Consider the following 25,914-nt stretch of genomic DNA (forward strand, 5'->3'; position numbering starts at 1 on the left):
AGCCTGTCATCAGCAGACTGTCACCCTCAGACTGTAAAACCTCTCTCACCCTTGGAGTGTCCCTCTCAGGTTGTAAAACTGACACCCTCTGACTGTAGTGTCCCATCCCACTTGGGCCAAGATCCTCATAGGCACCTCAATACCTTTGAAGATCTCAGCCATTGTACTCTGCTTAATGGGTTACACATTTATTGTTGTTCATGTGTGTGAAAAAATATGTGTGTGTTTGTTTCTGCATGTCTATTGGTCAATCTTTGCATGGGTATATTTGTCTGTATACATGGATGCATAAATCTTGATAGTTGTGTGTTCTCTGTGTGTGTAAGTCAATAAGTGTGTTTAAGTCTGTGTGTGTTTTAGTGTGTCTTTCTCTCTTGTGTACGCACACAGATATGCATGTGGATAGGTGCCTCTTGCTGTGTGCATTTATCTCTGAATGGAGGAGGGTGCATAGCTCTATGTCTGTGTACACATAGTTCTGTGTAGGTGTGTTTTTGCTTCTATGTCTATGCTTGTGTTCATATGTGTCTGTATGTGTTTCTCAGTGTTATCCACTGTATTCCCCTGGGTACATTCCACCCCATTATACCTTTACAGTTATTTTCCCTCCACTGAAAGTTCAGCTGTGTTAATTTCACTATTATTAATTTACTCCTTACTTTCACCAGGATTTATAAACTTTGGGCCACGCAATGGGAGAAGCCGGGTCGGTTTTGCCATCTTGCAGGAGTTGTGCACTGTATAAAGTGACGTTTGTAAATAGGTCATTCATCCTGTCAGAATGAAGATTAGCAAAAAGAGAAAGGAAAAAAATTGATTTTTTGCATCTTGGTTTCTAGTTCTTGTTTGATAGAGCATCTCTGCACTGGGAGTAGGGGGCTGGGCAAAAGGTGGGGAGGGCAGGTTAGGTGTGGATGTGTGAGATCAAGGAAGGATTCTAGGAGTGATGGAGTCAGTTGGCGAGGGGAGCACTGGCCAGGTGGGTGGGGAGTGGTAAACTGGGGAGCGATCCCAGCAATAGGAGAGATAGCTAGGGTGGGGCATGCAGGCAAGGAATAGGAATTGGGGAGGGATCCCAGCATCAGAGAAGATGGTGGTGCGGGGAACACAGGCCAGGTTGGAGGTGGGCAGTGTGGACAGTGCAGGGAGTCCTGGCCAGGGGGGTGAAAACACAAAGGAATCCCAACAAAGAGGGAGGTGGGCAGTGTGGGGAGCACATGCCAGGTTGCAGGGCTGTGGATGTAAATCAGGGGAGGTGGATGGCAGGGTGTGCACAACCCACGGAGGGGGTGGGCAGCACAGGCTGGGGTAGGGTCATACATCCCAATATTTCAAGCGGCTAAAGTGGGCTGGGTGCAGCCCCCAAGGAAAAGGAAGCCTGGAAATGTGGGGGCCAGGTGCTTCCTGGGTGTGGGAGGCCCTGGGGGTCCAGATGTTGACCCCATGGTTGGTGGCTGGGGCAGGATTTGCAGAGAGAGCCGGTCTCCTAGATACCCTACATTGGCAGCTCCTGTTCTGCAGGGCTGGCTGGGCTTGGCTCCCCGCTTTCTGCCCCAGGTCACAGCAGCGCTCATGTTTGGCCCAGCCATGCCCCGCCTCCGCACTCAGCCAGGCCAGTTCAAATATGAACAATGCTTCAACTGCATGCACCAGGAGTCAGGGCGTAATGTCTGGAGTGGGGAGCTGAGTCCAGCCAGTCTCACAGGCCAGTAGCAGCTTCAATTGTGACAGGAGGATTGGGGTCAAAGTGGGACCCAGGATTGTTGGGAGGTCTATAGGGCTGCCACTTCTGAGCTACAAAACCACAGGATGACCGGGATGTTCCTCAGCCCATCACACTGAACAGCTGGCAAGGCAGCATGTGCCCACCTCCCAGATAGACTTCCAAGGACAGCAACCGCAACAAAGAGACAATCCTGGCAAAACCTGGACAGGTGGCAACCCTAGGAGGCCATGGAATTAAAAAGGGATCTCAGGAGAGGGAGAAGTGGGCAGTGTGGGGAGCAAAGGCCAGGCTTTAGGGGCTGGTAAATGGTGGGAGGTGTGGGGGTCAATGCAGGAGCTGTGGGGGAGGAATGCAGGTTTGCGATGCAGGGGCTGTGTGTGGGGGCGATCAGGCAGGCTGGGTGTGCTGTACTGGAGATGGTTGTGTGTGCGTGTAGAGCAATGCAGGCACAGGCACTGTCTTGTCATGGGGCAGGGGAGGGGAGAGGGGGAGGAGCGAAACAGCTCAGTATTTCCCACCCACCCCCTAGATGCCTGCGCTGTCCAGCTGTGCTCCCAGTGAGCATGGCAGGAGCTAGGCGATCATGGCTGAGGAGGGAGAAGGAAACCATCAGGCCAGGGGGGCTAACCCTGCATCTGCCAGCTCCTGTGGTCTGTAAGCCCTGCACACACGACTGCACACGCAGTGATGCACACATAAACACACTGATCCCTGCATATTAAACACACAGCGATACACACACACTGATCCCTGCACATATACACACTGTGGCGGGGTGCACCTGTCCCACCCTGTGGATCCTGCGCTTCAGCGGCTATGCCAGTGGTGCAGCGGGGAGGGGATTGAAGGGGGGACCCGTCCCATCCTCTGCCCCGGGCCCCCGACCCAGGGACCCTGTGAGGAGTGGTCTCACCCTGCTTAGTCCCTGAGACCGACTACCTTCCCTGGGTCGCCTGTCCATGGCCCCCTGGTCTGTAACCTGCTCCCTCGTACCGGCATGAAGGGTTGTGGTGTCTTCCCCAGCTAGAGCCTCTCTGTCTCGGTATGGTAGTGGCAGTGGATGATAGCCCCAAGCCCTGCAGCTGCAGCTGCAGCTGCAGCTGCAGCAAGGCAGCTCCGCTCCACTCCGCTCCTCTTTGCTCTGTGTTGTTTCATTTTGCTCTGCCTCCTCTCCTCTGGCTGTTAACTCCCTTTCAGGCCTCCTGGCCTGCCTGAAATGGAGGCTTTTAACTGCTGGGGCAGCTTCTTTGATAGACTCCAGGTGGCCTAATTGGCCCAATTGTCTTGAATTAGCCCCAGCTGGGTTACCCAGGGAAGAGGGCTTTATGGAGCCTGGGGCTGCCTTTTATGTCCCTTGGTCTTTGCCATACTGCTTGTGGAAATTTACAGAAATAAGATGGTGTTCCGGGTCACATGAGTAAGTCCTGGTGACACATCAGGTGTAGCCCGTGGGTTCTCTCCCTGAGCCCATTGTACCTGTGAATTTCCTTATTGGGCCATTGAGCAGCTCATTGCTGCAGCCATCCTGGCTGGGGTGTCACCCAGAAACACAGCACAAGTTGAAATACAGATACATCAATAATTTCCAATACAAATATGACCCATGCACATAAACAATATCATATTTAACAAATTATAACCTCTCTAACATTACCTGACATGGCATATCTCATATGAATTATTATAATTTTGAAATATTGATGTTAAATAGTATCGTAAATTGTCCCCCTAATCCAGCCAGCATCACAGAAAGACTTTCCCCCAGCTCAGTTTGGCAGAGACCTTGGGGTTTTTTTTGCCTTCCTCTGCAGCATGGGGCATGGGTCACTTCCAGGGTTAAATTGGTGTAAATGGTGAATTCTCTGTAACTTGAAGTATTTAAACCAGAGGTTTTCAAATTGTGGGGTGTGCCTCTCTGGAACATTCAGGGGACTTGGGCCAGTACCAAGCAGGGAGGAATCGGGGAGGGAGTGTCTGTGCTGAAGAGGAGATATTCTTGGGGTTTTCTCTAAGTGCTGTGGGTGTGCCTCACTTTCCCACGTATGTTACTCATGTATTTTGGCGATGGGACTCAGGTGTGTGATCATTACACAGGCCACTAGAGGGCAGAAGAGCCTTCCCCAGCCACACGTGCGCAGACCTGGCCAGGAACGCTGCCCTTCCTCAACCAGCTGCAACAGGTTGTGGCATGTGGAGACCAGGAGGAGTGGCCACCTTGCCCGAGAAGGAGTCAAAGGGAGGGGCAAGAGGACGGGTCTGGGAGGTGGCTGGCTGGAAGAGGTCAGTCCCCTGTGTTGTGGGTGTAGAGCCCAAGACTATGGGCTCTCCAGTTGGGCTGCTGAAACTTGTAATTAAGCTGCTAACAAGGTCTTTCTACGCTGTGATCCTGGGAACTAATAAACCCTTCTGACTTCCACACTGGCTGTGAATCGCTTCTGATGGCAAGGCAGGTGCATGGCCTCTTTGGGGGTGTGCAGGAGCTCCCCAGGGTCCCATCCAGAGGGATCCACAGGTGGAGCTCAGGCAGAGCAGGGGGGCTGAACCCTCCGAGGCCAGATTCAGGAGGCAGCTGCACAGGTGCGTGTAGACCCGAGGGGGCAGAGTCTGAAGCACTAGAGTCCTGACTGGCTGCGTCCTGACTGGTTCCAGAGCATGGTTCCAGGCGGACTCCGGCGCATGTGCTAGCCAGAGGATGGTCAGATGCACCCTGCGGATGAGAGTGTCTGGCAGTGAGTGATTCGGGAACAGTGGTGTCACGCTGGCTGGATTGGGGGGGGGCATTTATTAAGTTATTTAACACCAATATGTCAAAATCATAGTAATTCATGTGAGATATGCCATGCCAGGTACTGTTAGAAAGGCTGTAATTTGCTAAGTAAGATGATAATGTTTATATTCAGGTGTTATATGTGTAATGGAAGTTATGGATATGTTTGATATAGCTGTATTTCAAATTGTGCTGTGCTTGGGTAACACCTCAGACAGGATGGCTATAACAATAGCCTGCTTAATGGCCCATTAAGACATTCACAGGTGCAAGGGGCCCAGGGGGAGAAGCCAGGGATATATCTGATGAGTCATCAGGACTTGCTCATGTGACTCTGGACTCCATTTTGGTTCCTGTGAAATTCCACAAGCAGCATGGCAAGGGCCAGAGGACATAAAAGGCAGAGGCCCGGGATCCATTTTGTCTTCAATCTGTCTTTCAGTCTTTACCTACCTCTGAATCATCTCATCTACAACTGAACTAAAGCTGTGAAACAAAGGACTGAGACCCATCCAGGTACTGGATGTACACCGGAGGGACTATACAAACCTGCAAACTCCACAAATCTACTAGAAACCTGATATATATGGACTTTCAAATCAATTGTATGTGTCTGATTGCTTTAATCCTTTAACATTTCTCTTATAGTTTGTTTTTTTCTTTTTATAATAAACCTTTAGTTTTAGTTACTAAAGGATTGGCTGGCAGTGTGGTTTTTTGGGTGAGATTCAAACTTATATTGATCTGGTGCTGTGGTTGACCCTTTGGGGTCAGGAAAAACCTTTTTGGTAAAGAGCATAGAGTTTAAATAACTGATTTCTTTACTGGACCTAGTGGCTGATTGGGAGCCAGAGACTGAAATGCAGTAAAGGGGGCTGTGTGTATTTGTATATTGGCTTCTTGATAACCTGTGTGGGGAATCAGAATCAGTTTGTGGCTGGTTGAGAAGACTTCAGTGTCACCCACCAGTGCTGGGAGAATCTGCTCTCCTTTTACAGCCTGCGCTGACCTTGGCATTTTCAGGTGGCTACCCTAGGCACGGACGGGTCACAAGTCGGTCTAAGGAGAAGTTAAGAGGAAAGAGCGGGAGATGGAGTACCACAGTCTCTTTAAGAAGGACATTGTAGAGCTGAGCAGAGAGAGAGGTCTACATATTGGAAGGGTCACCAGGGCATAGCTGATTGCCCTGCTGGAGGAGAGTGACTAGTCTTGAGATCCAGGCTCTCACCCAAATGGGATTTCCAGGGGGGCTGGGAGCAGCCGGAGCGGCAGCCAGGAATCCTGAAGGCGCACATCCCCAGCCAGGAAGGGGTCTTCACAGCCATGTCCCCCTTGGATGCGAGGCGGTTGGAATAAAGCTGCGACTGAAAGAGCTAGAACAGAAAGAAAAACAGAGAGAGCATGAAAAAGAAGAGCTGGCTGGCAATAGACTGCAATGCCATTGCATCCTACATCAAGCCTCAGCCTGTTTGGAAGAGCATCACCTTGCTCAAGAGGCTCAGAACGGCAGAGGAGTAAGGAAAGTGTACAGCATCTCGGCCAGCAGTTGGGCTCTCTCCATGCAACCATCTGTCACATATGTGGGAAAACCTGTAGAGCATGGATTGGACTCCTCAGCCATCTGAAGTCTCATCAGTGACTTTTCCGCAGCAGACATCCTCCTCCAATCCAGAGACAACCATCACTATCAATTGTTTGCGTGCGCAGGCCCCCACATGGGCACTGGAACTGGATTCCTGCAGGTAACCAATCAAGCCAAAACTGTGTGGTGCAATGTATAGGAAATGCAATGTCATGAGTAAATGTATATAAAGGAGGAGGTTGTCTGTGTAACTTTGGTACACCCTATACCCATCCTCTATGCTTGAATCTGATCAAACCAGTGAAGCTTTGCCGCGTGCCAAATAAAGGAATATGAGTGATGAAATCCAGAGTTGAACTGAGTGTTTTGGATCCCAGAGAACTGGGTGAAGTGTTCTCCCAGAACTGGGAAAGGTGTTCTGGATAAGCCGAGTGGAAAAGGTCTCGGAGGGAATGCCACAACACCTTCATTTTTGCAGTGAACATGTCCTACACATGGATATTTCTGTCTGTGATCATGCACCCTGCTGCTCCACTTTAGGCATCCGGACGCCTAAGCACAGGTGCAATGCATGAAGTTGGGGCAGACATAGGTTCTTCTGCCGAATTCGTGAGCAGTCCCTGCATGCAACTTGCCTTAAATGGAGCGGAGGAGCTCCCTCATAGCTTTTGGTTAAGCATCTTCAGGGTCTGGCAGCAGAATTCCTTAGGGGCCTTATTCTGGGATTTAGGCACCTACTGTGGCAGTTAGGTGCCTAAATTCCTTTGCAGATCTAGCTCCTGGTGGGATTTCAATAAGCATCTATGTAATTTATACACCTAAATAGCTATGAAAATCTGGCCCACCGAGACAAAGCAATTTTTCCAAGGTTACACACAAAGTGGTAGAGCAATACATTGAAACTGGGTTTCCTGCCTCTGCAGGTAGGACGCCAACCACTGTACCGTCCTTCCACCAGCTGTTTATGGGCAAACTCAAGTCTTTTTCAATTGTATGCTCTTTCGGGGAAGAGACTGTGGATAGCACTTAGCAAAACAAGGCCCCAGTTATGACAGCACCTTTGTTAGCTATCATAAAAATAAAGGAAAACAACAGCAATAATTAATTCCAAATGAATGTTTATTCACGCAAGTGTGAATGTGAATTCAGTTCAGTATTTGAGAAAATATTTCTGGGAAACTGTTTATGATATTCATCCTGATCTATTATTAATAAAAGTCTTAATTAAATTCTATATATCTATCTATCTAAGTTTGCATAATTAAAAAGTTGATTAAATAAATAAGGTAAATAGCTGTAGGGAACAATTTTAATGGAAATTGGGCATCAAAATCCTTGACACAGCTTTGAAAATATTAACCACAATGTGAATTACAAGCCAGATATTCCGCTGCTGTAAATCATCATAGTTCTATTGACTTCAAGGCAGTGGTGCTGTTTTACACCAGCGGAGTAAAACAAGTTAGAAAACTGCATGTTTAGTCTTGAGACTAGAAGGTTAGGGGTGGAGGGATGTGATAACAGTTTTCAAATATTTTAAGGGCTGTCATAAAGAGGATGGTGATCAATTGTTCTCCATGTCCACTGAAGGTAAGACAAGAAGTAATGGGCTTAATCTGTTGCAAGGGAGATTTAGGTTAGTTATTAAGAAAAAACTTTCCAACTCTAAGGGCAGTGAAACTCTATAACAGCCTTCCAAGGGAGGTTGTGGAATCCCCGTCACTGGAGTTCTTTAAGAACAGGCTGTACAAACACCTGTTAGGGATGGGATAGGTTTATTGGTCCTGCCTCAGCACAGGGGGGCAAGACTTGATGACCTCTTGGGGTCCCATCCCATTTCTATGATTCAATTATTTTAACTATACCTGTAAAACTCCTGGTGTGGACACACTATGTGCCTAGATGTCTAACTCCCATTGAAAATCAATAGACTCTAGGTTACTTGGCGCTTCTGAAAAATCACTCTAGGTGTCTTACCTGCATCCTCAGGCATCTAAAGATCTTTAAAAATCAGTCCCATAAACATTGCTTTTAGTATGTCCTGATGGACAACAAACCCCAGGTTGCTGTGGTCCATGGAGGTCTCCAGCTAGGATGCAGCCTCCGCTGGCAAATGGAGCATGTGGAGTGATAGGTACTGGGCAGATCTAGACCAGAATTTCCTGAACAAGGATTCTACGATATATATGCATTGGTGAGTACAACATTGGATTTCCTTGTCTGTTAAATCTGGCAGGGCTTGGACCAGATCGAGAGCTAATACAAATTTGCACGGCTCCACTGGAATGGAGTTTTGCCAATTTACACCAGAAGGGAATGCAGCCCAGTATTTTTCATTTTTACTCCTCCATACTCCCTTTTTTTGTCTATCGTCTTAGAAAATCCATCAGTCTAGAGGCCCTTGTCTTCAGGGCGTCATTCACATCCTTGTTTCTCAGGGAGTAGATCAGGGGGTTGAGCAAGGGGGTGACAAGACTGTAGAGAAGGGAGAATGTTTTGTTTAGATTTACAGCTGCACTAGCCGTCGGTACCACATAGACAATGGACAGAGCCCCGTAGAAAGTGCTGACCACGATAAGGTGGGAGGTGCAGGTGGAGAACGCCTTCTTCCTCCCGGTGCTGGAAGGGTTTTTCACTATCACTGCGATAATGAAGGTGTAGGATACCAGGGTCAGGAGGAAGGGGATCAAGGTGGCTGTAGCTGAGAGCAAGAAGGCCACTAAGGTGATCAGATGGGTGTCACTGCACGACAGCTTTACTAGGGGCATGAAGTCACAGAAGAAATGATCGATTTCATTTGGGCCACAGAAACGTAGCCTATAGATCCAGGCCATTATCATCGGGTTGAAGAGGAAGCCCCCCAGCCAAGAGCACGAAGCCAGCTCGATGCACACCCTCCCATTCATGAGGGCCGTGTAGCGCAGTGGGTTGCATATTGCTAAGTAGCGATCGTATGCCATCACCGTTAGCAGGAAGCTTTCAGTGGCTGCCTGGGAGCCAAAGATATAAAGCTGTGTGACACAGCTGCTGAAGGAGATGGCCACGCCTTTCTCATCCAGGAAGCCTTGCAGCATTTTGGGGACTATGTTGGACGTGTACCAGATATCCAAGCAGGACAAGTTCCCTAGGAAGAAATACATGGGGGTGTGAAGTCCACGGTCAACCAGCACTGTGACAATGATCAGGGTGTTCCCAGCCACGGTGATGATGTACGTTAGCAGAACCAGCACAAAGGGACCTATTTGGAATGGGTAGAGGATCCTGAAGCCACGGAGGATGAATTCTGTAACATCACTTTGATTTCCTCTCTCAACATCTGCCATGTGTGCAGCGTCTAGAGAAAGCCCAGTGAACAAATCAAGCACAGCCAGACAATAAACCAGAAAGCTTCTGGGACTAGACCCAGCCTTTAAAGTGGAGTCCTACATCAATAAATGGCTTTCATTCCTATGGTTGCAAAACCAAAATCCTCTACTGAAAGATGGTTGACCACCAACAACGAATTGAGAGAAATGAAATGTCTTACTGCCTGTATTAGATGAATCATGGAAGTATTCAAGGAAAGATGGGCCAAATGGAATGAAATAAGAACAATTGCTCATGTAACTGTCACAAAAATGTTGGATGGGATTTTCCAGAGCTGCCTAGGGGATTTGGATGTCAAATTCCCATTAATTTTAGCGGGAACTGAGCATCCAAGTCTATTAGGATGCTTTGAATATTCCCACCTATATGTTTACCTGCTGTGGGCATATGGGAGTTTGTCATGCAATTCCCATTAAACTACAAAAATCCCACCTGTAACTCACAGAGTATTACAATCTGTACTGTCTCAGTTTTGCTGGTTCCCCAGATCTTTTTATTAGTTGCCAATGACTTTGAATATTTATGTGAGAATATAGTTTGAATTGTCAATAATTCTCTTTATCTTAAATAAAAAAATTGGGTTCAGATTTCCAGAAGTATTTAGACATCTAAGATGCAGATAGTTGCCTAGTGGGATTGACAACAGCATTTAATCAGTTTAAGTGCCTAAATCCCATTGGCCCGTAATACCTAAATCTATTTTATCTCTGCAAAGGAACTATTTTTAAATAACCCCTTTTCACACCAGAAATGAAACAAGATGAAGTTCTGTGTGGTGCTGATGAAGTCTCACTGAATTGAAATTGTTATTGCATTTAGCCTTTCAGAGCCTGAGGCAATACAGCCGCCGGGGTACAGCCTGCCCAAGTGTGTGTGTGTGGGGGGAGCACAGCTTTAAAATGAAGACATATCGGAAGCGAGAAAGAGGTGACAGAGAGAGTGATTCGAAATGGGTCTCCGATTGAGGTGTTGGAGTTAAGAACTGGACAGGAGGAGGCAGAGAGAGAAAATTTTAGCAGAACCTGAGACCTGATCCCTTGCTCCCTAAAACTTTGGGAAGAGGAGTGAAAATCCAGAGCAACATCCAGGAGCTCTCCAAATCCCATGGCTGAGGATAATGAGCTGCATTGCCCAGATTTGTATCAGGGCGCCCAGTACTTTTTACTTTTTGTACCAGACAAAAGATAACAGTAAAACATCAGCATTAAACCCAGGACAAGACCCTGAGATGGTGAAAATCACCCCAGCTCCATTGTGCTGTAACTGGAGCAGCACCGTTTTACACCAAAACTGTGTGATGGAGGAGGTCAGACTAGACAATCATCACGGTCCCGGCTGGCGTTAAAAATCTATGAATATATGACAATCACGAGAACAAATTCTATTAGCTCTTCTTGCTCCTTTCCATCGCCAAAGGTGCTCTCTATGCAGCACTTCATTTCTGATCATTTTCTTTAAAATAAAATAAAAGAGAAATAAGCCAGTGGGGAAGCTGGAGAAATTAAGCCTATGGAATTCAGGTGCCCAAACCAGTGGGATTTAGATGCCTAACTCTCTTTGGTTCCTCTGAAAACCCCTTCCCAAAACACGCCAGTCAAACGTACTTCTGTCAACACTCACCTCTCAGTTAGAAGGTATTTAGTGGAAAATCTGGTCTGGGTGAGATCGAGGGGCAGCATCCAATGCTGGCAGAGGGAGGACTCTAAATAGGAGAAAATGTACAGCTGGATCAGAGATGATTTTCACTGAAGTCTGTGTTATCATCAGATGTCTAGAGAGTGGATGAAATGTTCAAAAGAATCAAAAGACCAGATTTTAAAGGTATTAGGAAACTAGAAGAGCAGATAGGCATCTTGGAAACAATAACCATCATCAATTATTTTGTACACTCTCTTTGTGCAAAGGATAAGGATGACACAAAGTGCAAGGCAGTGGAGAATGAGGGCCCTTATATCTCGATGATATTATTAAAACAGAAATTACTGTTAAACACCACGACTGCGAGGAGGTGCTCCCAAGCCTGAAGGACTCCTGTTCTATTTAATGTTATCCCAAGATTAACAGATTTCTGACTGTTCTCCCACCAGCAACTTGAATCAAGATGTACAGGAGACAGCTTTTCTTGTTCTCTGTAGTTAACTGATATTTGCACTCTATATGCTCCCACTGATGTCCATTACAAAACTCCCATTGACTTCAGCATGAGTAGGACTGGACTATTTTTCTCTAGAAAATATATTTTAAGATAAAGCGTTCTGAGCCTGATTTTGATCTCACACCACCGTAGCTCTGCAGATGTCAAAGGCTGTGGTATGACAGGCAGATAGAGGTAGATAGGAAGATAGCAGGGGTGAGTCTGTAGCTGGTATAAAGCAAAGTTGTTCTCATGAAGTCAGTGGAGTTATGCTGATCAACACCCACGGAGGAGAAACTCCTTTCAAGTTCATTGTAGTTATAATAATTACTGTAACAATTGGAATATGATACTTTATATAATGATATCTAATAATATATCATCCTTTTTTTAAGAAGAGTATGTCTCTCAATGTGTTAGGTACTTTCCAAACTCTTAAGAAGAACAGTCCCTGCCCAATTTAAGGATAGACAAATAGACAGAAGTCAGGTGAAAGGGAATAACCAGAGGCAACATATATACAATTTACCCTCATTTATGCAGCTACATCAACAAGATTCAGCAAAACCAGAGTGGCAGAACTGCGTGTTGAAGGATTCACATGTGGACAGAACAGGAGGCACTCAGGGAGGCTGGACTATAAAGAGGTGACTTGAGTGGAAGATGGCACGGAGGTGACTGAGTGACTGTCAAAAGTGTGGGTGAGGTTGGATGGATTAGTGGAAGGGGCCGGAGGCTTGACAAAGAGATCAGTAAGGAGGTACAGAGCTATGTAGAGCTTCGAAGGTAGCGAAAAGAAGCTTAAATATGATACAATATTGGTTGGAAAGCCAATGGAAGGATTCCAAGGGAAATAACATGATAAGAGAGATAGGAAAGAAAGAGGTGTTTCGGGGCAGCATTTTGTATAGGGGTCAATGCATGTGTCCGGGAGTTCATAGAGGAAGATGCGGCTGTGACCAACAATGAAGTTATACTAATGTAAAACTGGTAAAATTAAGATCAGAATTAGAATCCATTATAATTCAGTAAATCGGCCATAGATTCATATTTTGCACTGGTTCCTCAATTAGACAATTCCTGGTCAGATTCTACAAAGAAGCCAATGGAATTACTCCAATCAGCTTTGACACTGGTCAAAAGTTGGGCACACAAATTGCAAGGAACCCAAAATTATAGGCCACTTTGGAAAATGGCAACATTTTAATATTGTCGCTTTTGTAGTAATTTCCTTCTTGCATATCTCACAAGGTGCAATACAATATAAATAGCATACAGTTACCTGATCAATCCCAGGCAGGTTTCAGGGTTTTGGCATCATTGAGTCACTTTCCTCTCCTATTTTATTCAAAGATAGAAAAATAGGTTAAAAAAGAGAACAATTCAGGTATGAATATCAGCAAGCAAACTTTTAATTAAATCTATTTTCATGAAACAAATAGGTCCAATTGAAATCAGAGCTAGTTCCAAGTACTAGAACCAAATCTACTGCCTGCGGGAGAGAGAAAAGTCTAACACTCTGGTGTGCAGATGGATTGTGTTATGACAACATGTATTGGTTGCAGGGTATGCTCTTTATATTTGAAATCATGGCCTTTGAGGACAGAGTCCCTGAATTGCTAAGAGCTTTGGATCTCAGATGGGTTTATTAAATCATCTTTATGTCTCTTGGGAACGGGAAAGAATCATTCCTACTTGTACTGACATTAAATGTTTTTAAGAGCATGATATTCTCTCTGTCTCTTTTCCAAGCCTTCTCCACACACAGAAATAGAGCTGAGTTTAACTTAAATTGTAGTTTTTAAACTGAGGCCTTCTCTACACACAAATGTATAGCATTTTAATTAAACCAGTTTAGCTTGACTGGTGCAAACCCCAGTGTGGACACACTTACTGCAGGCTATAAGTGGCTTATACATAAATTCATATATTGTCAGGGCAGAAGGGTCCATTCATAAATGAACTCTGACCTCCTGAAAATCACAGGGCAATGATCTTGATACTCCAGTATCAAGTCATAAATTTGGTATGAGCTAGAGCATTTCTTTTAGAAAGACAAAAAATCAGTCACGATTTAAAGACTCCAAGCGATGGGGAATTCACCATATCACTGGATAAGATGTTCTAATAATTAATTATGCTCATTTATGAAATCATAGAAGATTAGGGTTGGATAGGACCTCAGGAGGTCATCTAGTCTAACCTCCATTCAAAATAGGACCAACCCCAACTAAATCATCCCAGCCAGGGCCTTGTCAAGCTGCACCTTAAAAGCCTCAGGATCTAGATTCCACCTCCTCTCTAGGTAACCCGTTCCAGTGCTTCACCACCCTCCTAGTGAAAAAGTTTTTCCTAATATCCAACCTAGACCTCCCCCACTGCAACTTGAGACCATTGTTCCTAGTTCTGTCATCTACTACCACAATTGTGCTTTGGTCTTCCTGATTTCACTCCTGAATGATCAAGCAGTATTTTTATACTCCTTCCTAGTCATCTAGCTAAGCTTCCACTTCTTGTAAGCTATCTTTTTGTGTTTAAGCTTACTGAAGACTTCTTTCTTATGTCAAGCTGATTGCCTGCTATATTTGTTATTCTTTCTGCACATCGGGATGGTTTGTTCCTGCACCCTCAATAAGGTTTTTTATAAGTATAGCCAGCTTTCTTGGACTCCTTTCCCCCTCATATTAGCCTCTGAGGGGATCCTGCCCATCAGCTCCCTGAGAGAGTCAAAGTGGTTTTCTGAAGTCCAGGGTCCATATCCTTGGTAAAAATAATTGCCTTATAGTAAGATCTTGAACCAACATTGCCAACATCCACTACTGGGTACTCTAGGCTCTCGTTTGCGGCGTGAGAAACATTGTCATTGGAACTGATAAGTTCCAGTGAAAAGTTTTGATTTTGATGAGTTGGCATTTTACGACCGGAAAAAAGTTTTGCAGAAAAATTCCTGATCAGCTCTACTCTTAATCTTTTCTTGGTTAAAGTAAATAGATGGAGCTTCCTCAATCTCTCACTCTAAGGCAGGTTTTCTGGACCTTGACATATTCTTGTAGCTCTTCTCTGAACAATTTTCATTTTGTTTAGCTTAAATTTGTTCCTAATTGACTTAAATTAAACCAAAGCAAGCCACTCTTAAAAGAAAATAAAAGTGCCCATTAATGGGGTGTGCATTGCTTGAAATAAATCAGATTAAATTTCCAAAGCAAGTCCTGATTCAGTTAAATGGCTGCAAATCCCATTGTGGAGAAGTCATTTTCTACACACAAAAGGTGTACCACTTTAACTGTGAACTCAGCTACACTCATAGCAATATGAAATTATTGAAGCTGCCTAAGAAATTTGGAAGCCCAGTGGTCAAAACTGATGGGAATTGAGGCATCCAAATATTCTAGGGACCTAAGAAAAATCTCAGCCTTCTGCATGCTGGCATGATGGTCTGACAGAAGAAAATATTGGAATATCATATATGAGACTTTGGAAATACAGAACAATCACTCAGTATCAACCTCTCATTACTCACCAGGTCGCAACAGGTTTTGACAAACAAAGAAGCTATACAGCTGGTCAGAATAGATTTTTGTTTTTTTCCCAAGGGAAAATTTTGACTTCTTGTCAAGAAAACATTGACACCTCCCCAACCAAATATTTTTTTCAGTTTTCAACAATCAAAAATCTAAAAAATTTCAGTTGAAAACTGAACAATTTTTGGCCCAAAATAGCTGAAAACTAAAACATTTTCAGAAAAAAATGGCAACCTTCCAAAATTTTATTTTTTGTTTTTCAGGTTTGTTTGCTGATGAAAAACCAGTAATTTGCAAGGGAAACCTTTACTTTCCATGGAAAATTTCATTTAATCAAACTCTCAATTCTCTGAAAAAAAATTTAATGGAAAATTTTTGAGCAACACGAATAATCTGGTTTGTCTGACTCAATTAATTATCCATGTCTAGAATGTTCTTCATAGTCACATTTTTGCATTACACTAAGGTATAATCGGCCCTTGAGTTTGGGTGCAGCCAGTTTTCAGGAGCCCAATTTCAGACACTTTGGGCCTGGTGTTCAGAGGTGCTGGCCTCAGCCATGAGTCCAGCAGAGATCAATGCTCAGTGCACCGAAAACATCAACGTGTTTGCAAGAAACATTTCACGTTTGACCAGTTGGCATTTTCCAATGGAAATGCATTCTGATGGAGAATCAGAGATTTAAAGGCCAGCTAGTCTCACCACCAGCATGGCACTGGCCAGAGAATTTCACCTTGTGATTTCTGACGTTCTCTGGCCTGTGTTATACAGACGGTCAGACTAGATGATCACAATTGTCCCCGCTGGCCTTGGAATCTATGAATGAAGGCCAATAGCTTGCACAGAATTAGAGCAAGTCTTTTAGAAAGACACCCAATCTTGATTTAGCCTGGGATGTTCAAAGGAGGTGAAGGAAATTAGGCACTCATTCACACTATAGATCTCTTACACCATTCAGCAGCTACAGGAGGTATTAAGTGGGTATAATGCAATTTATACCCATTTTAAAGTCTCTTCACACTGCCAGAATGAACGTGTTTATGGAATTCAGGTCTGGGAAATTTACCATTCCCTTAGGTAATTTGGGTATGAAACCCTCAGTTTTGACTCAGGCAGATGTTCCAGTGTTGTCAGGGTGTATGTGGCTCTGTAACCGGGGCTGGATTAAGGCAGGGTCCAGATTTGGGACCTAGGTTGGGAAGGGGACCATGGACTCACAAAGCTTGGAGCTAAGGATCTATTCTGTGGGAATCAGCTGCCATTTTCTCTTCTGTGCTGAAACAGATGAGAGAGATGCACACAGTCACAGGTCGAGGGGTGCAGGATGGCGATTTTCAGAGCTGCCTGAAAGAACTGGATAGCTCAGTGGCTGCATTAAAACTTCAGCCAAAGAGCATATAATGGGATGGGATTTTCAAAACAGACAAAGATATGTTGGGGTCCAACTCACAAGGATATTCCATAGGATTTGGGTGCTGGATTTCCTTAAGCCCGTTAGAAAATTCCAGCCTCAACATAGAGGTTTTTAAATGGAATTCCCTAGAGTATTTTATTTATTTGATGTGATTTTATTTGAATTTAATGTATATATGTATATGTAGACAGACAGACAGACAGACAGACACATAGATAGATAGATAGATGGTGTATATGGGAATAGATAGAGAGATAGATAGGTAGGTGGATAGATAGATAGATAGATTGCCATGATCGTTACTCTATCTTTGTGTCATACTGCAGCCTGGAGCGTCTGTTGAGTCAGTGTGAAGTGATGGAACCAGATCTTTTTGTTCAGAATATCACTAGGTTCAATCATTGCTGAAACTGACAGTCTGTTACCATCCAATGTGTAAGTTTTTAGCTGTTACGACTTCACAAATTACTGCTGTGTGACAGCAAGGTGTGTATCTATGCCATGCTGAGAGACCTAGACTGTTGTGATATCAGAGTAACTCCACCAATCACCACTCTTACTCTACAGTTAAATTGCATGCAACAATTTCATTGGTTGTATAAAGGACACTTGGCTCATCAGCCATAATTCATGGTAGAAGGGTCTCTCTCTCGCTTGCGTGCACACACACACAATTTCTGTTATGTGTAACTATAACAACTTATCACACTTAACAGCCTTAGGTTTTGAACATGACACCTTCATACGCAGGCCAGACATGTGCAATTTGACCTAAAGGAGCAATTCATCTAGCTGATAGCAACATGAAGCTGTTATACTCTGATACTCAGTTCTCTGGTGATAGCACTAGGGTTGTTATCCCCATCAGACAGCCCATTGACATTGCCCTGACTGGGGATTGCCCCTCCACAGGAAGAATTCTCTGGTGGTTTCTCTGGCTTGTTTCAGATCTCTTTGTGGTCTGTGATGAGAGAGCACTTGAACGGTCATTGGGCCAGAGAGAGAGAGGAAGTGTGGTTCCATAGCCTGGTGGTTAGAACATTTGCCTGGGAGGTGCAAAAACCACATTTAAGTCCCTACTCCAATGATTATTTAATTGCTTGCACAAAGTGCAAGAATTTCACCAGGAGAGACTGAGACACATCCATTCCGACCCCCACCCAAGCCCCCAGGCAGCGGCTAGGGCACTCACCTGAGACACGGGAGTCCAAGTTCAAATCCATTATCCACATCAGGCAGAGTGGGTCTCAGACCCTTGGTCACCTATTTTCCAGGGGAGTGACCTAACCTCTAGGATAAAGATTCTAGGGAGCACCTCATCCTTCAGCTGTTTGTGAAGGATTCCTAAATCCCCTTGTGCATCTATCCTGAACAAACAAAAAGACCTGGGGCTACTCAGTGAATTTACTTCATATTCATGAATGGTTTTGGGTTGAACAAAACTAGACCATAATTATTTAATGTCTCGAGACACTAAGATTAAAAAAGCTAAAGCTTTATAACCACTAAAACACAGATCGTAAACATCACTTGCAAAAATATACAAATTAAATAGCCTTAAATTGAACTCTAGTAAGTTCTCAAGCCACATTTTTCTTTGTCTGCCTGTCTGTAGATTTCTGTGATTTTTGATGGAAATATTTTTTTCAGTTTGTGAAATCAATGTTTACTGATATTTACCAATTAAAATGTAATCCTTCCAAGCTGTTTATTTAACACTTGTTAAGTACAATACAAAGCAGGCACAATGGATAAATTACATGTGAATGGCATGTTATTTTAATGAGTGAAATCTTGCTTCAGTGATGTCCATAGGAATTTTGCCATTCATTTCAGCAGGATTAAGATATTTTACAATGATTTTGACCCTGGACAAATATTGATTATCTCGCTCTATTGAGTTTAGCAGCTTCATTCTTCTTTGCTACACGTCATCATTAACTATTCTGAAGAAACTACCATTGTGACCGTGGTAGCTCGATGGGGATGAGGGGGCACACGCTGAGATTGATTAATCAGGGCAAACTGCAAAGAATAGGGCAGACGATCCCCCAAACTTGTGGCTGTTTCTAATAAGTAGATTCTCCAATCCAGCAACAAAACAACTTCTGCAATACCTTACTGGTTACCCACAAGCCAAAAATACAGTTCCCTTAAAGCAATCCAGCTCTGGGCTTCAATCCAGATAGCCAAGTCAAATATGATGACAATTATTTTAAAATCGTGTTCATTATATATAAAGTTTTGCCAATCCCAAGAGATCAGACATATTACCCACCAGGTCAATGAATATTTCAGATCTTACCCAAATGAACTCTTACAGCCAATTCTTATTAACTAATCTAAGATATATTAAAAAAGAAAAGAAAGGGAGTATTGTGATTAAAGATCATTATACATACAGATAAGAATAAAGTTCTTAGGTCAGTTTTACAGTAGGGATGTTGAGCTGTTGACTTGAGAAAAGTTCTTTCAGAATCAGAATCAATTCCATAGATTATAGTCCGATAGGCAGGCCATGTGTAAAGAGTTTACATTCTTCCATGAGAAATAGCAGGGTAATCCAGGGCATGCACTGAGATCTCAGTTTTGCGACTTGAACTTCCTCTGCTGATGCTTAAGCAGATCTGAGATGACAGGATTGAGGCCCTGAAGTCTTTTATAGGTTTCTGCCAGGCTACCATAGCCTCTTGATATATCACTTTCCTTGAATGAAGAATAGGTAATGTACATCGTCGTTTTGCAGTAAAACCTCCCATTTCCTATGTGTACATAGGTAATTAGTTGCATTGATTAGCATAAGGTACTTATCCATTTCAAGCCATTCGTAGTTTACTACAAACTTCAAAAAGAAATAAAGACAATGATATTATTACACCCAAGTTTCATTGAAATATTGATATTCCCTTTTGATCTCTGAATCAACAGAACATAGTAACCGGCAGGAAAAGAAGTTTCTCATCTGCAAGCTAATGAAATCACATTGTTAATATCTAAAAAGATATAGGCAAACATAGGCAAATATCATTAGTATTTACTTCTATTTCTCTACAATGCAGGTTTGCATTTCAAACACTATGGCTTATTTAACATAGCTCAGGAATTATCAACAAGGAATGGCCCTTATTACTATTTCAATACTTTTCTAAAATGTCTTTAAAGATTTAATTTGGTCATTAAGCCTGCTTGTGAGTTAATCCTTTCTGTCTCGGTGTCACAACCATACAACACCAAAAAGAAAAATCTGTTAACCGCATTCAGTAAATCTTTGCAGTTTATTGCCATTTCATTGACAGCTAAAACAATGCCTTATATTCTCTAAATTCTTGCAAAACCCATACATTTACTGACTGCTTTTCTTAGGGCCTTTTTTACCTCTTTGTTTCTCAGGCTGTATATGAGGGGGTTGACCAGGGGAGTCAGGACTGTGTAGAAGACGGAGAACACTTTGTTCAAGTCTCTCAGTATCTTCGTTTTGGGTAGGAGATAAACAATGATCAGGGTCCCATAGAAAGTTGTGACCACAATGAGGTGCGAGGAGCAGGTGGAAAATGCCTTTTGCCTCTCAGTGGCGGAAGTGATTCTCAGGATGGAGGTGATGATACAAATGTAGGATGTTACAGTTAGTAGAAATGGGGGCAGTGAACATACAGCTGATAGGACAAAACCCCAAAATTCTACTAGGCGTGTGTCACTGCAGGAGAGCTTTACCACAGGGGTGAAATCACAAAAGAAGTGATCGATGTTACCGGTGCCACAGAAAGGCAACTGTGACATCAAAGATGTTGTCATGGTAATAGCCAAAAAGCCATTTATCCAAGACCCAGCCACTAGCAGGACACAGAATCTTCCATTCATACGGACTCCATAGTGCAGGGGTTTGCATATTGCTAAATACCGATCATAAGACATCGCAGATAAGAGAAAACACTCTGTAGTAACTAGCACTCCAAAAATATAAAACTGCACAATACAGCCTCTGAATGAGATGGTTCTGTCCCCCGTCAGGAGACTGGCCAGCATCCTGGGCAGGATGGTGGAGGTGTAGCAAGTCTCCAGGCAGGACAAGTTCCCCAAGAAGAAGTACATGGGGGTGTGAAGGTGCTGATCAATTACAACGAGCATAATGATGAGCATGTTCCCGGCCATGGTCACAATGTAGATCACTGAAAAGAGAAAGAAGAGAAGAACTTGCAGTTCAGGAAAATTCCCGAATCCAAGGAGAATGAATGCTGTAGCTGTTTTATTGCTCCAGTCTGCGTTGGCCATGAGAAGTATCTAGAGAAAATTCAACATACCCTGGAAGAGAACATGAAAAATATATCTAAAGATTCATGTATTGTCAGCAAATAAGGTCATACATTTCTTTTTTGTAACGTCTTCTCCTGAAGGTTACTAGATGAATGGTTGGGTGGAGAATACAATCCCAGGTGTAAATTGACAGACAACTCAATTTCTGTAACAGATTATTGATCTTCTGGAAAAGCAGCTTAAAGAAACTGTCATTCTGTATGGACACTGAGCTTAATGACGTGAAGTGTCAGGCTAGGTTATATCAGCTGGTTATATCAGCATTAATAACTGCCTGGAAAGCGCTGGAAGCCCTTTGTAATGGACAACAACAATCTTTTATTTGATTTTTGTGTTTGCTTTTAAAAAACCGATCAGCTTCATGGATCTGCATGAATTCCTCAGATTCTAGAACATTAAAATATTTGGAAGGCCCCTTAAATGTATTCTCTATGATGGTGTTTTGTTTGTTCAAACCCCATGCAGTAGTGGGCTGAAGAATGCAAGCCATGAGCAGCACACCAGGATTTAAGAGCACTGAGCTTAAGGATAACTGAAATGGCCAGAGTTACACTATTGAGAATTCAAAAACAAACCAAAGATAAGATTCAGAGTTTTGGAAGGGAAATAAATCCCCCTACCTTTAGAGTATAAGCCAATTAAATGGCAAATTAAATGGGTGGCTTGGGAGAAAGTTGCTCTGTACACCTAGCTTGTGCATGTAACCACTGGAGATAAGACACTGCATTGGGTGGATCAGTAATCTGATCCGATGTAGCCATTTCTATGGTTCCAAAGTTTACTATTCAGTCAGAGATTTCCAAAGCTGCCTAGGAGAGCTGGGTGCCCTGTAAAGAGGCAATGAAAATCTCAGCCCATGCAGCTAAAAATTGTTAGCATCTATCTATCACTAAGTTTCTCAACAACTCAGTGCGGCAGATCCCCTCCTGAAAGGTAAAATACAGCAGTGAGCAGAGAGGATGGAAGTTACCAGCTGCCCACTTTTGTTCATGTGCAATTCTGATTTAACTGAAAAGCGTAATGAAGGTAAAATCACCTCTAAATCAGGTCTATTTCACGTTGGACTTGTTTGATATGAGCCCTTCGTTCTTCATGTCAAGGGTCAGGATCCATCTTCTAACAACACCTCTCCCTGTATTTGAATTTCTCAGTGAGTAGATTCCAGTCTGGATTTCCTGGTTTTGCTGCCTGTTTGGTGTACGCTGTGCCTTGTATAAAAGTGACTGTCTTTGTTGTCTGCTTATTTATCCTTCATGCCAAATGGTGAAATCTCCCGGGACATTTTTGCAGATGGGGTTTTAAATCAATGTGTGGGAAAACTGGGGCACTGTTAAGAGTGTCAAACTTTTAACCTCAGAGGGAATGATTGGAGGGCGTAGAGAACTTCTAACCTCAAAGAAAAAAACATTTCTCCATTCTTTGTCTCCTTATCTGATATACTGAATGCCCCAAAACTTTGTTAAAGCAGAGTTAAGGTTGCCCAGAGGTACTTCATGCCCTTCCAGAATAGGGAAAGTCATTAAACTTAAACCTCTGAAAGCCAGGAAATAAAGAGTTAAAATACACCCTTGCCACCGCAACCTGACTTTAACGCTGATTCCGAGAGCTGACCTAGCCGCTGCGTATGAGTCAGCACTGGGGTGCAAAGGTTAAACTACCAACGGATGTGGTGGATCCACTAGCGCTTGACGTCTCTAAATCAAGACTGGAAGATGCATTAGTCAAACATAAGTTATTAGACTCAATGCAAAAGCGACTGGTGAAATTCTCTGGCTTGTTATCCTGTTGGTTCCCTCTGGCCCTAAAATCTATGAATCCAGAGTTGGTAGGTACGAGGAAGGGCTAAGAGAATTGTTGGTGTGTGTTCCATTAGTCTGCATGTGCTCCAAGCAGATTCACTCCATCTGACGTAGTTGTGTTGAGTGGTTCAGGGATTCGTGGGGGCAGCTTGCGAAGGGCTGTTGCTGTGAGATGAGGATAGGTGCAGATGCAGTTTGAAAGATCGAGGATACCTCATTTGAGCACTGAGTCCTGCAGGCGGGGGTCAGTGAAAGTGTGTGGACCAGGCCCAGCCATGCGGGGCAGGAACAGGTGATCAAACAACCCTGTTGATTCTGAACTCTTTGTGATCAGTGTGGATACCAGTGAGACACGGGACGCCCAATTTGCAGATCAATAAGGTTTAATGTGCAAAGTTTTCTATAATATACTAGTTAGTTACAAAGTCTAAAATTAACTACAGTATATCATACTCACTAAGCCTGGAGAGCTAAGCAGTCACTCAGAAGGCTGTATACAGGAACGGCTTTCTTCAGGGGCCCTGCCAGGGAGTCAATGGCCTCTGGTCCAATGGGCAGCACCTCCCACTGAGTCAGGTGTTGATGGAGCACACCCCTTTGTCTAAGTGGTGACTACTTATACCCTTTATAAACAACCTGCACCTAATTATCTCTCTCTCATTATCATGTATGCTAATTATCTACATTGGGTTTCCACCCTTAACTACATTCCATTCTCACCAATATAATTGGGGTTGTCAAAACAACATCTGGTGATAGGAGGGGCGGAGTAAAAGTGTGCCCCTTGGCAATGAAACAGTGTACCCCGCAACGTTCAAGGGTAACTTGTTGTTCCCATCACCGTTATCTATGTGCAGTTGCAAGCAGACAGTATCTGTATTTTGTCTTGTTATGTGCTCTGCAGAAACGGAGACATCTATAAAATTATTCAGTCTCTACCTACTGGAAGATGTCATGCTACAGGGGTCAGAATAGCCAAGCAAGCAACTGAAGCTATGCTAAGCCTGTAGGACAGTGGTCAAGCAACTCAAATTGTACTGGGCCTCCAACAACCCCCAGAGAAGCACGGCCACCCCCGGATCTTGACTGGGGCTGGGGCCGCTGCTGCCCAATTACCCCCTTCGTCCCTCTGTCTCCTGACGATTGCCCTGAGTGATGGAGCTGTGAATAAGATGCATTTCTCCTTACCTCTCCCCATACCACCCAGGTTGGACAGGAGCAAGGGAGGGGAGGAGGAAGAGGTGCTGGCTTCACACCAGAAAGGGAAATGTGGAGCTGACCAGCCCTACCTCCTTAAAACTACCGTCCGCACCCTTGTCCCCCTTCCCATGTTTCTTCCTTCCTCCAGGCCAACATACACTCCCCTGGACACTCCCCCACCCTCAATCCTCTCCCGTACCATCCATCCCCATTTATCAGCAATTCATGGAATTTAAGGCCTGAAGAGACCATTAGCTGTCTGGATGGCAGCCGGTAAGAAGTGGAGTCCTCCATGGGTCTGTGCTGGGGTCGGTTTTGTTCAACATCTTCATTAATGATCTCGAGGATGGGGTAGATTGCACCCTCAGCAAGTTTGCAGATGACACTAAACTGGGAGAAGTGGTAGATATGCTGGAGGGCAGGGATAGGATACAGAGAGATCTAGACAAATTAGAGGATTGGGCCAAAAGAAATATGATGAGGTTCAACAAGGACAAGTGCAGAGTCCTGCACTTTGGATGGAAGAATCCCATGCACTGCTACAGACTGGGGACCGACGGGCTAGGCAGCAGTTCTGTGGAAAAGGACCTGGAGGTTACAGTGGACAAGAATCTGGATATGAGTCAACAGTGTGCCCTTCTTGCCAAGAAGGCTAACGGCATATTGGACTGCATTAGTAGGAGCATTGCCAGCAGACCAAGGGAAGTGATTATTCCCCTGTATTCGACACTGGTGAGGCCACATCTCGAGTATAGTGTCCAGTTTTGGGACCTTTGTTACAGAAAGGATATAGAGCAAGAAAAATGATTAGGGGGCTGGAGCACATGACTTATGAGGAGAGGCTGAGGGAACTGGGCTTACTTAGTCTGCAGAGAGAAGAATGAGGGAGGATTTGATAGCAGCCTTAACTACCTGAAAGGGGATTTAAGGGAGGATGAAGCTAGGCTGTTATCAGTGGTGGTAGATGGCAGAACTAGGAGCAATGATCTCAAGTTGCAGTGCGGGATGTCAGGGTTGGATATTAGGAAAAACGTTTTCAGTAGGAGGGAGGTTAAGCACTGGAATTGGTTACCTAGGGAGGTGGTGGAATCTCCATCCTTAGGGGATTTTAAGGTGTAGCTTGAACCCTGCCTGGGATGATTTAATTGTGGTTGGTCCTGCTCTGAGCAGGGGGTTGGAGTAAATGACCTCCTGATTCTATGATTCTACGATTAGGTCATTGAGTCTGATTCCTGCCTAGCACAGGCCATTTCACTCAGTTACCCATGTTTTGAACCCAATAACTCATGTGTGGCTAAAGCATCTTCCAGACCAGCAGCCGGTCTAGGTCTGAAGATATGAAGAGATGGAGAATTCACCACGGCCCTTGGGAGTTTGTTCCAATGGTTAACCATCCACACTGTTCAAAACATGGGCCGTATTTCTCATTTGAATTTGCCTGGCTTCAACTTCTAGCCACTGGTTCTTGTCCTGCCTTTCTCTGCTACTTTTACTGATATTGATTAATGTTATTTTTAAAAATCAGAATATCATGTGGTATTCAATCAAACACCTTGCATAGCTCTAAGTCTGTTACCTCTATACAGTTACAATTGCCAACCAAAGTTGGAATCAGAGAATGAAATCAGGTGAGTTTGACAAGATGTGTTTTCCATCAGACTGTTGTCGGTGTTGCTTGTTGCTAGTGCTTGTCAGTGTAGGCTGCATGCGTGTGTCCCCGTGTAGGTGCTGTCCCAGCTCTGCACAGGTGACCGGGATGTCACTTGCAATTGAATGAATCGACATGACCACGGATTAGCTGAGCAACAAAGGCACCTGGGGAAGGTTTTATTGCACTTGAGACACAATGAGAAGCGACCTATAGAGTATCTACGGGTCTACTCCCCATATTAGTGCAGTGTAACAATGGACACGGCCCAACAGCGGGACTTTCTGTTATCCCCTAGGCCGAACAAAGTATTTCCCTCTGACACCCTCTTTTATACACTGTTACAGACAATTTTGTTCTGTCTCCCTTCAACGTAGGTAGTTGCCACCCTCTTGACATAGTCTAAAACCATCCTTTACCGTAAATTAAATGATTTGGGCAACACA

The 25,914-nt window shown here is 44.1% G+C and overlaps 2 protein-coding genes across 2 annotated transcripts; both read right to left on the reverse strand.

Annotated features, from left to right (window-relative positions):
* Positions 1-8,441: 8,441 nt before the first annotated feature.
* LOC137153289 (olfactory receptor 11A1-like) lies at positions 8,442-9,398 on the reverse strand. Its single transcript, XM_067548453.1, has one exon. The coding sequence runs from the start codon at positions 9,396-9,398 to the stop codon at positions 8,442-8,444; it is 957 nt and encodes a 318-aa protein (XP_067404554.1).
* A 10,430-nt stretch (positions 9,399-19,828) lies between these two features.
* Positions 19,829-20,779, reverse strand: LOC137153294 (olfactory receptor 11A1-like). Its single transcript, XM_067548467.1, has one exon. It carries the CDS (start codon positions 20,777-20,779, stop codon positions 19,829-19,831), a length of 951 nt encoding a protein of 316 aa, XP_067404568.1.
* Positions 20,780-25,914: the final 5,135 nt, after the last annotated feature.

Source organism: Emydura macquarii, unplaced genomic scaffold, assembly GCF_026122565.2.
Source record: "Emydura macquarii macquarii isolate MOO-44397 ecotype Brisbane River unplaced genomic scaffold, CSIRO-AGI_Emac_v2 contig_227, whole genome shotgun sequence".
In the NCBI taxonomy this organism is placed as follows: Eukaryota; Metazoa; Chordata; order Testudines; family Chelidae; genus Emydura; species Emydura macquarii.

Excerpts from the sequence above, each read along its gene's own strand:
- LOC137153294 (XM_067548467.1), bottom strand. The coding sequence starts at position 20,779 with ATGGCCAACGCAGACTGGAGCAATAAAACAGCTACAGCATTCATTCTC.
- LOC137153289 (XM_067548453.1), bottom strand. The coding sequence starts at position 9,398 with ATGGCAGATGTTGAGAGAGGAAATCAAAGTGATGTTACAGAATTCATC.